The sequence below is a fragment of the Teleopsis dalmanni genome, chromosome 2 (assembly GCF_002237135.1).
Source record: "Teleopsis dalmanni isolate 2A chromosome 2, ASM223713v2, whole genome shotgun sequence".
NCBI classification, from domain to species: Eukaryota; Metazoa; Arthropoda; class Insecta; order Diptera; family Diopsidae; genus Teleopsis; species Teleopsis dalmanni.
The window spans coordinates 5,931,345-5,946,099 of record NC_051847.1 but is presented as its reverse complement, the minus strand read 5'-3'; the positions used below and the strand labels follow the sequence as shown (position 1 = coordinate 5,946,099).

Sequence of the window (14,755 nt, the reverse complement as noted above, 5' to 3'; positions counted from 1 at the left end):
TCAGCATGAACAAATGATGTCAATGAAGGCCGAAATTATGTTAAATCGGAGACATTTTCGGTTATGCACTAAAAATTATAATTCGTTGATAAAAATATTTAAAAGTTTCAATAAAGTTGAATCATAAGATATACACTTAGTTTTTGGTTGAATTACTTATTCAACAGCATTTGAGATATCCTACAATAACCTTTCATACATATCTACTGTCGTATATAACTCAACGACAAGCCGTGATTTTTATGGCAAATGGAACGTCTACGAGTCCTTGAAAGAAAAATCCTTCGCGATTGTATCAACTACAGACGCAAACCCAATGGGCATCATCATTCTTGTCGAGTACTGCACTCCACTGCCATGATTGAAAGACTTGATGAGTACATTCTTTCACTTGTACGCAGACATATAACCCGTCGACACAATCTCCCCCCTGAAAATCTCCATGACGATGAACTTCCTTCTGAGCTTCTTTAAGCGCTATTTCACAGGCCCCTTCAAACCCTTTCTCATTACATTGATGAGATAGCTCGCTCCCCACATTCCATCCCGTTATGCAATTGTGGATTTTAGAACCTTTACCATAGTGTATACCGTTAGTGGTCTCCATCCCTCGATAGTTTGCTAGGTATTTTCATCACCCCTGTTTTACAACGTTTACAAATACTCAGCTTCAATTTACGTCTCCCCTGATTCTGGAATGGGAATGCATCATCTGAACGGAATAATTTCTAGAACTGCTGCAGTAATTAATTACTTTCTAGAATAATCAAATGTAAGTTGATCCTTGAAAGTTTGATAGATTGTATCTTCATAGCATGTTGAGTATTGAATAATTTCTGAATCTATGTTTCTATAATACTAGTATAAAGTATATCTAATAGCTGGCATCAAATAAGCATTGAAGAATTTCATAATTTTATTTGAATAATTATAACAAACATTTTTTGTATATTTCTTTAGTTTGAATTGATATAGCAAAAATGACTTCTAATATAGCAGAGACAGATTCCTACGTCACTGACTACGAATCGCCGGAGATTCCAAATATAGGTGTAAGTTATCCCAAAGTGGAAAAATCTATCATTTTATATTCTGTATTTTAGTTATACATTGGTGGGCGCAATGCAGCTGGTCAAAGACATGGTCGTGGTTGGGCGATTCTTCCAAATGGTGATCAATATGATGGTTTTTATCGTAAAGGCCAAAGACACGGAATAGGATTATATGTTTTTCTTAATGGAGCACGTTACTATGGCAACTATCGTTGTGGTAAATTTTACATTCATGATTAGCATATTATAAGCATATCGCCATGGTAAACTCTATGGAACTGCTGTTATATTTTAAATTTATATATAAATAAATATAACCGTGTATTTAGGTCATCGCAGTGGATTTGGCACCTTCTTCTACCCTGATGGAAGTCTATATGAAGGTTGTTGGCGTAAGGGTGTGAAACATGGTAAGGGGCGTTATACATATCCCAACGGTGATTCATATTATGGCGAGTGGATAAATAATGAAAAACATGGTGTTGGAATTTATAAATATGATAAAGTGAAATGTACGCCCATGTGTTTCAAGGGTACTTTTCAACAAAACGAACGTCTTGGTCCATTTGAATTGTATATTGGTTCTGATGATCGCAAACTCATAGTACATGGCAATTTTAGTATAGATTATCCTATTGGGCCCACAGTACTTAATTATAATCACGAAAATATGACTGTTGGCTTTTTTCAATCACCAAACTATGATGAAGTGCAAAGAAGTAAACTACATCCACATGCTGAAGGTGAGGCAGAAGATTTTGGTGAGGAACTTGTTTTACTGCCAACAGAATGGAATGCACAAGAAATTTGCGCTTATGATTATTCACAAATACCACAAGATCCAATACCATTACCTCGCCCTGACTCTGATGAATCTAGTTGTTCACTAACTACAAAGCCTTCCGAAGAACAACTCAAAGAAAGTGTTGAGTGTTTGATTGATATGGAAGAAGAAGAGGGTGGACAAGAATGTATACCATGTGAGGATATGGAAAGTTGTAGCATTACCAGTGCACTATCATCACTCAATCTAAGACGAAGGGATCCTTGCAATATTGATGAATTCGATATGATAGATAAGGATCGTCCTGTCACTGACTGATTTGGAGCGTTTTCGTATAAAAAATAAATTATGTTTATTTTATATTCGTTTAACGAATTTTTAAATACGGGATTCTTAAAATTTTTGAATTTTTTTAAAAATTAAAAAAGTAGTCATCCGAAAAAGTTTTTATTGATCATTTTATCAATAGTCAGCAGTTTTATATATGGTATTAGTTATATATTAATTAAGTGGACCAGTATAAAAAGTTTGCAACTTTTGAGCTGATACCCCTTAAGTCAAGAGATAGATCTAAATAGATGCTTGGCATCTATTGTTCATTTGTTATTCATGTTATTCATGGCATTTGTAGACGGATCTATGATAAGATGCTAGAACTAAACCATGGATAGGTAAATTTGTTGAAAGTGAGTTAATGCGTTATTGTTGAATATCAATCTTAAAAGTAAGACTTGTGGTATAAACTTTTTAATGATAAAAATATGGTCAATGCTCTGTTTTCTGAGTAGCATCAGCAATTGGAAATTGTGAAAGAGAGAAATCATATTTAAAGGAAAAAGTACAGAGTCAGTAGTCATAGTTGGATATGTTTCTCTGGCTTTTGCACACCTACACACACATAGTTACCTCAAGTTTTTATTAAGGTTACTATCATAGCATGACAGGTAAATAAGAAAGTAAATGAAAAAGCTATCATTAAAAAGAATAAATTATCTGTTAGTTATTTATGTGTGTGTGACGGACTCAGTTTATTTACTCTTCTTCCATTGTCTTCAGATCAAATGATAATACTTCAAATTGCAATCAAAAAGTTTTTCCAATATTGCAAATGCACTTCACTTTCCTTTATGGGTAATTTCTCTGTTGGCTTATTAACTTCAGCAAATTTATTAAAAATAATATAGAATAACTTTCGTTCCCAGGGTTACCATAGAGTAGCTTCAGTAGTGAAATTGGGGATGAGGAACAAAAGTTGTTTTCCTTTAAGATACTTAAAAACAAATATTTGCAGAAGCTACTCTCAAGCTTTTGTGATTGCTTATTACTAATAAAATTGCTGCGTACAAATTAAATACTTTGCACTTTGTTTTTTTACTAATTAAGCATTAAGTAACTACGAACGAGTACACAAGCCGAAGGAATAAGGAAGGCCCGATAAAGAGCAGAAGAGTGGCAACAGAAGAAAGCAGCCATTGCCTTTTGGTGCAATACTCGTATTTTGTCAAAGCGAAAGTTTCAGCCATGGCTGAAGTAGCAAATGCAATGCGTCAGAAGCTTGCATCTTTTGGGGGCAAGTCTCCCCACTTCATTTAAACTTTCGCATTAAAATGTCAGAAAGGATTTTCTGATTGTTGTCATTAGTTCCGTTGTTGCTAGTGTTGTTGTAGTATTAGTGCTCGTATACTGCTACTGTTGCTAGTATAAAAATTTAAATGTCAGAGTATATGCATCTGTTTGCGTTGTGTATTTGTGCGTGTATGCCTGTGTGCGAGCATGCGATGTTTTCAGTAATGTTGATTAGCTGCTTTGGTAAAAAGCTGAAGTAGTTCAGGGAATTTCACAAAAGATTTTTGATTTATGCATTCGTAATTAGTTGACATGAAGCGTAAACTTGCAAATAACTTAATTCGTCTCTGTGTAAGTTAGCAGTTTGTCTAGAAGTTTGAAATAATTTTGTAGCATAATTTTAGGTGTTTACAACTGAGTGACTTTATAACCATAACTAATTGTTGTTCTGCTGTTGCAGTTATTAAAATAATTTCGAATAAAGTTTTAAATAAAAAGAAAAGAAATATTTTAATTTACATTTACATATTTATTTAAATTTTATTCATAATACGCAGTGAGTGAATTGAATAAACTATTTTATGGAAAAAATTATTTGTAATTTGTGGACATTAAAATATAAATAAAATATTTTCTATGTCTTTGAGATGCACTCACATATTATGAGAACAGATGCATAGAAAATACTAGAAGTCGATCTCATATTTTATCATGTATCATGTACCTCCAAAAAGTACAACTTTAATTTTGTCTTTTAATGCAGGCTTATTATGTTGAGAAGATGACGCAGAACAAAGTAACCCGCCAGACAAATTGACAACAGGCTTACCAATGTTTTATTGGAGAGAAGAGAAGAGATATTTCAATGAAGTTGGAAGGAGAAACAAACTCTTTAGTCTCACGGTTACCAGCTGACTTTGAACCTATTTGTTTATTGGAGTTTTAATTGACTTAATTCTTCAATACACACGGTTAAAATTTTATTCCGTGTATTATTGAAATAAAAAGATAGATTAGTATAAGGTTTTTAAATAATTATTTATATATTTATTTATATTAAAAATTGTTGAGTGTACGCACTTAACACTTCTATTGCTAAACATCATTTGAAGATTCTTAAGATCAAATTGCTTTGTGGAAAGTGATAGTTTAGAGTGCTGAGTGAATAAGATATTAATGAAAGATACATAAATTGGTTCCAAATCAAACAAATTCATTATTTCGTAGTCAACTAACAGTCATGTCTACTGTTTAAATTTTGATTTTCGGTTGCATGACCAGTTATGGCAGTTGCCACAAGTCGAATGATTGATGATTAGATTTAAAATATCCAATCAAAAATTGCAATGTAAAAATGTGTCAAAAATTATTAACAAAAAAAGCAATAACTGAAATAAGATATGAATTCCAATTTGAAATATTGAAGAAATTGCCAATAAGATAAATGTCAAGTCATGAAGCTTGGCAGATGAGGAATTTGCTTATAGTTGATTTATGAAGTTAAATGAGTTTCAAAATAACTTATCTACAATAAGTCAGTTTCAACTTGTCACAGGTAATTTACTTATTCTTCTTCTATTTTCCAGCCATTTTTCAAAAATCTTATCATTTTCACTTTGAGCGAAGTAGAGTAAAGCGCATTCGTCTGTAACACAATTACAGGACATTTGCAGCAATTGGAAAAGCTGTAGGTACTCATTACTGTTAAGTCCTTAGTACTTAATACTAATAACGATAAATGCAACAACTTCGAAGTGTGGCAACTACAAGCAGAACGTACGTCTTTGTGGCAATGACATTTACAAACGTTTGCTTAAGCGAGTTATCAACTAAAGCCAAGCGCAGCCATAACTAAACAACAAACAAGTGAAAGAGCAAAAGAGACAACCCAAGCCAAACCAAGAATGTTAGTTGACTGTCAAATACACAGACCGAGTTGTCAAAATTCCCCGGAGTGCAATGCAAACACAGCAGCTGGAACTGAAGATATACGAAGTTTTCTGGAAGAGTGGCAGATACTTGACTATGCATGAGACACCATTAAATGTGTACAATTTGCTTATGCGAACTACAAAGGCAACAATAATCGAAATCTTAGACAAATATGCCAAAGTGTATAGCAACAACTTATCTGTCATGACAATGAATGCAGGTGGGCGTATGTGGTTGTGCGGTTGTGTGGTTGTGTGGGTGTGTCGAGAGACATACTCGTGGCGAAACAGTTATGGTGCAATAAGCTTGGTAAGTGGCATTAAATAAATAAAAGTACAAAATTGTTGCTGTGCTGCAACGATGCCTTGCAGCGTCTAACCAAAGGGGCGCCAACACACTATACATAATATGTCCAAATGTTCAAGCAGTGAGAATATAATGCTGAGACACCCAGGCAAGTGTGATGACAAACTTATGCAGCAAACCAATACCGGATTTATAAGGTAAAAAGACAAGACAAGAAAATATCAACCAAATGTGTAAGTGAAGTGTTTTCCAAACAAAATACCAAACAAAGCATATGAAGGAGGAAAGGTGTGAGTTCACAGCCATTGTCGACAAGGACTGCAATTGAGTCATTCAGGTAAGAAATAAAATCTTAAAGTCTGAAGTAGAGTGAAAATAAGGAGAAGGTAAAACATAAAAGCGATATAAACAAACAAACAGGCACTAGAAGAGCAGAAGATAAGCTGACAAAATCCGTAAAGCAAGGATATGTGTAATCACAATGCTGGGTATTGTGATTAATATCTAGTATAACTTTCAGGATATTGATGAAAAGATTCAATAAACATAAAAAATATTTAAGATGTTGAACTACAAATGACTTAAACTAACTCATACTATTGCTTAAATAAGCTATTTTACGCTTAATTGTTTATATTCACATTGCCTTCTTATATACATTATATGTGCATTATACATATAAACATTTACATACAGTGAACAAGAAAAATATGTACAAATATATAACAAATGAAATACTAAGTACAGTTTCACTAATTGAGGATCTATTAACGATGTCAAAAACCATTCCTATCCTACCCTACCTTAACACAAGAGGAGACATTCACTGTACTAAATAAGTTCCGAAATGATAAAGATGTCACTGAAAACTATATTGTTGCGAAACTTTAAACAAAAAATGCCTGGTTCTAGATGAATATTCATACTATTTCTTAAATGAAAGTTATTTATATGAAGAGAGTTGTTCTCATCGAATAGTTAAGCTGCATTATCTTTATGCAGTAATCGCTGCGAGATCTTATTTTAAAATGAAGTATACTTCGGCCGTCAAACCGACCGTTGTTGGAATAGTGTGTCCGACTCCCTAACATTAATATGTAGTGTACGGACTAAAACACCCCCTCTTCGGCAAGACTTCTTCCCCCTCGGAACCGTTTTTTATTATATTTTATATAGCATAACGAAAAAATCTATTACACTTGTTTTGTACACAAAGAAACTCCTAATCTACACGTGAAATCATAAAATAAGTAATTAATTCTAAATTGTGTTATTATTCTCATTATCATTAAAGATCAGAAAGCACTGCCTTCAATTTAAATATCAGAAAAGATATAATATATGTGATTGAATCATTTGATGAAAGGAGTTTTCATTCTGCTATTAATTAAAATTAAATCAACGAAATTCAAATTGAGTTAAAAATGTGAAATGACTCACCTTTAACTAACACACCAACGGTCTGCAGTACTTCCAATTTTTTCTTATTTGTTGGCGATTGCCCAATACATTTGTATGTACCAGCATCCTGATAAACGACATCCTTTAGCGAAAATTGTCCAGTGGGCGTTGACAAACCATGACCAAGACCGCGCAAACGTGCTGTCACTGGATCCAAATGTGACCAACAGCCTAAGGAACCTACGAAACAAGAACATTAAGCAAACTTCGTATAAACAAATTCGTAAATATACGAATTGTGAAAAAGTAACGAAAAAGTTGAGACAAGTACCGAAGTATTACACAGAAATGTTGCATACTTTTAGGAATGAAAAAAAAGTTCTGTACTTGTTTACCGCCCACTTCGCGCAAAAATAATTTAATTAATTGAGTTGAAAGCATAAAATTTTAATTTCTTTAATTGATTTTAGCTACGAACTTTACGTTTCGACTGTCGAAATCGTTGTAGACAATAAATTACGATTACATTTAAACGCTGTTTAGTAGTCTGCTTTCGGGCATTGAAGCAAGTGTGCGCATTTTTGTTTTAAGTATTTTTTGTAACTTTTATAGAAATTAAATTTTGGATATTTTTGCATTTGTTAATTGAAGTGAAATTTCTTGTTGTCTGCTTAATTGAGGCTTCTGCCACTTGAAATAGAGGTGCTTGCCTAAATGGATGCGGAACAAAGAAAAAGAGTGAATAGCATTGCACGCATAATTAATTTTCAATTGTCTTAATTAATGATGTTCAACATTTCACTCAAAAACCTAATTGAATTTGAAGCTCAGAACTGAAGATATAGCATTTCTTCATTTGTAATGAATTTAGTAAAAATGGAAGGAAACAATTCTGTTAAAATCTTTCACCATTCTTAATTTGTTTAATAAATTTACAAATTTTCTCTCATGTCTTCTTAGTAACAATCAGAAATTAGAATCGTTAAAAATTACCTTGAGGACATTGTAATGTAACCGCACCACCTAACTGAACCTCAAGCTGACCTTTGTTAGGGTTGTGTGAGGCAGCCGCAACTGATATGTCCTGGTCATCTGGTTCGGAGGTGACATCAACTGAATCATCTGCAATATAGAGATAAAAGATATAATTGTAGTTTATTTGTATACGAAATTCTGCAATGCAATGATAAACATTAGCCGAAACACATACTTCGTGAAAAAATGACAGCTTAAAATTTCAAAAATAAGATATACTTTTGCCACTTAATCAGACTTAAGACAGAAATTCTTTAAATGTCTTTTATAAAAAGAAGCCATCCTCTGTTACAAAAGTAATTGTTTTGAGCCTAAAATTATGCAAGGCAAAAAGCATAATAAAAAATGTTAGTCATTGTTACCGCCATTACTCATACATGTTGAAGTGCGACGTGTGCGGATATTAAGAGAAGGCAAATGTGTACACATAAGCTTTTATTTCCTTTGGAAAATTACTATTGTTAAAATCCAACTGCAAAACCCGCTACGCCATTTTGTATTTGGTCGGGTCTGCCGCTTTTATAACTTCATTTCTATCTACCTAGGCTCATCTGATCAATTTGTTTGTCATATGACGCGTAAATTTCGCTTTTTATTCTTTTGCACTGACACAATTTTGACAATACAAATTGTGAAGATTTGCACATTTTGTATCTGACAGCATACATGAGTGCTGCTTATGATGACATAAGAAAACACCTGAGTCATCGTCGGAAAGCGGAAGGAAATGGTGCTCATTGTGAATGATGACGTACATATTCCACTTATCTTCCCTTTTTATTTATGCTTTCTCTCTTTTCATTTAAGTTTGCATTTTATATGAGCAATGACGGAACTCCAAATCAAATCAGTCAAGTAGGATTAATATGACAAGAATGCAAAAAGGCAACATACGATTATGTGAGTATGAATATCAAAATATGTAACTTCTGTAATTTATTGATAATTTTAAGATGAAAGAAAGCTACTTACTTTTTTACATGAGAAGAAACTTTTTCATGTGTACGAAAACCATTAATTGATTATAATTTTTTAGAAAATATTTCATTCAGATTACAAATTAGCTATATGTATATCAGAATGTTTCGAGTTATTAGAGTTTACCTTCCGGAACAAAACTTTCAGTTAATCTGAAAGTCTGAATCTTTAATACTGTCAATCTTAGTACTGCATGAAAATATTTCATTTAGGTTGTAACGTATGATAGTAAGCCCCAGCCATTTACATAGTTTTAATCACGGAACACCCAACCCAAAAATGATCCGTTGGTATTGTTTATAATAATGCTATTATCAAAACCAGAATAGTGTAATGAGATGCGAAAACAGAAGCAGATGTTACTTAATGAAATTCGTACTGTATATTATAGTCTCTATTTTAATAGTTCATCGACTGAACAGATTTTATAATAATGAAGTTCTTAATATTAATATAGGAGTTCTTGTACAACAACGACTAACTAGATCCATAAAAAGTTAGTTCCATTTTCACATTCATACCTCCATGAACAAGACCACATCTCTCCACCATTTTGTTCTTAAAAGTCTTAGACTTTACGCTTAAGAGTATAACTATGATATTTAGTAACGACCCATAAAGTTAATATGTCAATATTACTCCAATGTAAAAATCTGTCAATAATCTAAACAATATTTACTCAAGTGATTAAGTTGAGCTTTGTAGTGACCTAACTATTAGATGGACTTAATCCGAGATACTTTGAAGTTTCTGTGTTCATAAAGAAATAAGCCGCAGTGACAATGTGTAGGCAACTTTTGTAAGAATCAGAAAATTATTACATTATCGTAAAAAGAGATTTTTGAAAAGAGAAATTTTCTATGTTGAAATAATTTGGAAATATTTTCTTAATGAACGAAAAATAAATTGTCCTGCTAAGGTATTTTGGTTCAGTAATATATACATCTCTATGGAACAATTTAATACGTTATCATAGAAAATTTAATGCTATATTATCAGACATATGAATATGGCTCAGAACTTGGTTTTATAACGAAAAAAAACTGAAGCTGTATTAGCAGAACTGTAAATTTATAGAATTCTAATTTTTTTTATTTATGTTGAAACTCATGTGAATAGAAGCCATTCCAGCTTTAACTCAATAACGACATCTGAGAATAGAAGGACGAAAAAGGACCCAAATAGTTTCGTGGTTTACTTCGGCTAATCTTTCACTTCAGTGGGGTCACTTGTTGAACGGTGCGCTGTCCCAACGTCCCACCGTATGCTGAAACTCTATATATTTCAATTCAAATGAATTATACTATAATATTTGCAAGTATTACTATACTTTTTTCTACAGCAAGGATGTTGTTTAAAAAATTGGAGAAAGTATTGGAATATTAAATAAGGAGTCCTTCTCAAAGTTTTCTCAAGTTCAACTCGGGTAACAATACGACTCATAAGAACGGTACGTATGCGGTTCTACTTCCTTTATCACTTGATTCTTCTACATTTATTATTATTGCGATGTAATTTCCAACTTTAGACGCTTCTGTCGTATGACAAGAAATCTATTTCAATCTGAAAAACTAATCATCTTTTGAGTAAAGTTTTAAAATTCAAAAGAAATTTTTTGATAAGAAAGTTGTTATGCTGACCAAATCACTGATTCAGATATCGCCAAAAATCTATTATCAGTAGTCTTTGGAAAATTCTGTTGGTGTAATTGTTTGTATATAATTTTTGGACAAGTATCAGGAGTTGCAAAATCTTAACTGCGAACCCTAGACCCATGCATTACTTAACCAAGGCAAAGTACACTTAAATCGTGTTATTCTAAATCAGTGTTTTATTAATTTTTATCTATTTTAAATTACTTTAGAGGAACTTTAATTGCTCTTCCACTTAATCATTGAGTACCTCATGGATGAGGCATATAAATAGATATCTTTCGCTAACAAAAAGATAAGTTTATCACACATTCACCCTGGCTATGCCATTGTATATATATATATATATATTGCATATATATATTCCATATATATATTCCATATATATATTCCAATGTATATATTTTTAAAAATTTGATTTTATATTGATATTTACCTTCAAAAATATAATTATTAAGATACTCGTTATTAATTTTAAATTAAAGTAAATAACCTCAGAATATAAGAAAATATTAATATTGATGTTAAGAAGCAGTAACTTCCAGAGTCAGTAACAAATTAATTTGACATTAACGTTTAAAGACTGTCAAACGTTTGAACTGCAAAATCTGTTTGTCATCCTGGAGACAGCAAAAATTTCAATAGATCCGAATTCAAATTCAAATTTGTCAAGATAAATTTATTTTACATTACGTCGAGATTTTATCGCTAAACAAATGAAAAAAAAAAAAAGAAAAATACAAGGAAAATATAAAAATTAATTTGACAGATTTTGCGACACTCCCAAAGTCTAATTGTCAATTTTAAAGTATTTTTCTTTTGTGTCAGCAAATAATCACTGTCAACATATCAGCAGATTGCCAGTTACCCCAGCAAATCACCCCGTAAAAAATGTTATATAATTTTAATTTGTTTTACGTCAGCCAAAGTAACTTGTCGTGAGAGCCATGAGTTGGAAAAGTAAATATTTTGCTGCTTCATCCCTTGGTGGGATGTTCTTTTGCCCTAAGTAGTACGTCATCAATGCATTGATAAGCGCCAGAATTGACATTAGAGAAGGACCTTAAACGAAGTTTACATAAACCAAATGGGATTTGGTAAATATTGGAAAAATGCTTGGCTTGTAATTAAGATCAAAAGAAACTTATTAGGAGGCCTAATGACGTTAAAGCGAGCACAAATGTTAACATTTCTGAAACATTTTAAAGAGATTTCATATACCAAGTGCCAAAGGATGCATCTATACACGAAGTGTAGTTAACTTTTAGTGATGCGGAGAGTGGATGGTTTGTAATGATGTATAATTTTATTTTAATTTTTAATATTTTCTAAATGAAGTATCATAATTATTCTGTTATAATAAGTATATAAAGAAGCAGTGCTATATTTTGATATTTATTGAAATCGCTACAACTCAGACAGGAAGGCACTCAATATTTATTCATGCTATTTTGCTATTGTGCTAATGCTTCATAGTCTAAGTGCTTGTTAATAAATGTATTTTAGCTCTTTCCTCTCCGTCAAAGTTAATAAAATTCAAATCGGTCTCGACTTGGTTGAGATGAACCCTTCAATGTCCGTATGAGTTCGAAAAAAAGAACGCAGACCAAATCAAATCAACTGCAAATATAACAACAACAAATGTTGCCACCAATCATTAATCATTGAAATATATTTGCTGGATATATTTGTAAAGGATACCCTACACATGACCTGCCTCCTGCAGAAAGAACTCAACAAACACGACGTTAACACTTCGTCAGTGGCAACAGCAAGGAGTGAATATACTCAATACTTTCAATGACAAGGATATACACCCGCATTTCAAATATCAGACAAATTATACAGCAATGATTGGGTTTGTAAAAAACTTATGAATTATTGGAAACATATTGGAATGCAATTTCTTATTTGAGCGATTGGAATATTATTTTTTTTTGTTCATAAAGAATCCTGAAAGTTTGAAATGATTTTATTATATTTTGTTACGGACATTGATGGTCAATTCCTCTAAGGCTCCATAAGTGTATTAAGGATAACATATATTTTCAAATTCATTAATATTTCAAGACAACAAACTTCAGTTGTAGGTGGTAGTATTGCATCTTTTAAATTAAGGTATATTTTAATTTTCGTAATTCTTCTACCTATAGGTTTGTGGAACTCTTTTACAGCTGTGGAGAAACAAAATCAAAAACTGTTGGACATATCGATGTTGATATGTGTAAAAGAAAAAGTAGATTATTGTTTAAAAATCCGGTTAACGTTCACTAGCGGGGGAAATACAATCTTTCAAATTATCTTAGTGAAATTAACTTAAATGAGCTACACACAGAATATAAATACGGATACCAATAGATCCGAATATTCAGACCATGACAGATAGCCGATCCTAATTGATTCTAACTGAACAGAAAAATTTCTGATATCAATCGGGTATAAAACTTCTAGCTTAGTTTGTCTTTATAGTCAAGATCAAAGCTGGATAATTAAATAGGATGTTACTAAAAATCGCATCCGCTTACAAGTAGATACTGAAACTTTCTTTGCTCAAGGTCGTAATACAAGACAAAAAGACCTATCAGATTACTAGGCAATAACCCTTAACTTCGTTTTAACGACGACAGACACCTTAGCGTACTTCTAAGGACTTGTGTTATATTAGTCTGGTAGTTATTCAAAATATCGCTCTAAACATTACTTTGATTACCAACCACATTTTATTAGAGAATAAGTTGTGGCCAAAGTTTTCTTTTTTCCTGATTCTTGTCTAATAATATGAGAAATTAATCCAAATCCTATAAAATTAAAATCCTATAAAATCAATAAAATTATTGGAAAAATAATTTAGTTTCAGTGTAATAGTTTAGTGTCTATAATGGTTATTGGTATTACCTCTCTAATATAAGATTAGAAAATTTTTTAAGCGAAAAGATTAACGGTCTTTATACTTTTGCTAATCTGGTAGTAAACAAATTTCGTCCTTGAAGTCCCTCTTATTTAGTACTGTTTGTTTTCATCTGTGGACTATATAGTATCCAGTAGTAATGAAAATTGTTCACTGTGTCTAATTTAAAAACAACTTGTTTTTCTTTTCAGGATTAAGTTTCCTCATTTATCCTGCGAAAGAATTTTGCCAATTTCTTATTCATGTGTAGTTTTTTCCCCTGCACCGCACAAATCAGTGGAAAGAAAGCACAGCGGAGATGAGCAATGAGTAGATTATAATTTTCATTATGAACATGAGCAAAGTGACTTTGGTAAGATGAGTGAAAAAAGATAGAAAATTATTTTTATCACGAAAATATCTCAAAAAAAGAAGCTAAACTTCTAAGAATAAAAGGAAAAATTACGAAATAAACTGCATTTGTATGTTGCCAACTGCTTCCCGCTTGTTTTGCTTGCAATCTTCTTCCACTCATTTTACACATTATCAGCGGTAGCAGCAATTGCAGCAGTCGCAGCACCAACAAAGCACCAATCTGGCAACGTCTTAACAACAAGTTTCAGAATAAACATTCCGGAAAAAAAATCTAGGAGATCTATTTTCAATACGATTTTCTTGTTTTTTTCTTTCATTTAAAATTTTCATCTTCATCTTCATTTATCTTTTTTTTTAGATTTTCCAGCAAAAATACGCGATTAATTTGCAATGAGCTGAAATTGAAGATGATTGCACTTGATGTTGCAGCTCGGCATGCCAATAGCTGCTGCTGTTATTTCGACTGCTGTGCTGTTGTTTAAGCAACGGCAGCAGTTGTTGCTCCTACTGGGGATGTTGTTGTTGCACTTAGCAGTCAATTTTAATAATTTTTCTGATTTGCAATAAGAAAAGCTTTTGAAATATTTACAAAAGTAACAAATTCTGCTTGACTATCGACGACGTCGAGTACCTCCTGCAAGCGCACCTCCTGCATGCATTCCTCCTCCGCACAGGAGTTTGGTTTAAAAATATGAGAAATATTCGCGCTGCTTAGTACATATGAAGAATGCTGATTATGAATAAGGAATGCTGCTGAATACAAAAAATTGATAATAAAAATGTGCAG

At 32.3% G+C, this 14,755-nt stretch overlaps 2 protein-coding genes across 2 annotated transcripts in view; both read left to right on the top strand.

The window, feature by feature from the left end:
- LOC119678908 (CDK5 and ABL1 enzyme substrate 1-like) overlaps nt 1-14,755 on the top strand; it is a gene marked incomplete at its 3' end in the record, with an annotated part of 144,170 nt that overhangs the window by 88,139 nt on the left and 41,276 nt on the right.
- Nucleotides 918-2,219, top strand: LOC119678909 (radial spoke head 1 homolog). The gene is made up of 3 exons (XM_038090997.1): nt 918-1,052; nt 1,104-1,269; nt 1,382-2,219. Exons 1-3 carry the CDS (start codon nt 981-983, stop codon nt 2,152-2,154), a joined length of 1,011 nt encoding a protein of 336 aa, XP_037946925.1. The 5' UTR covers nt 918-980; the 3' UTR covers nt 2,155-2,219.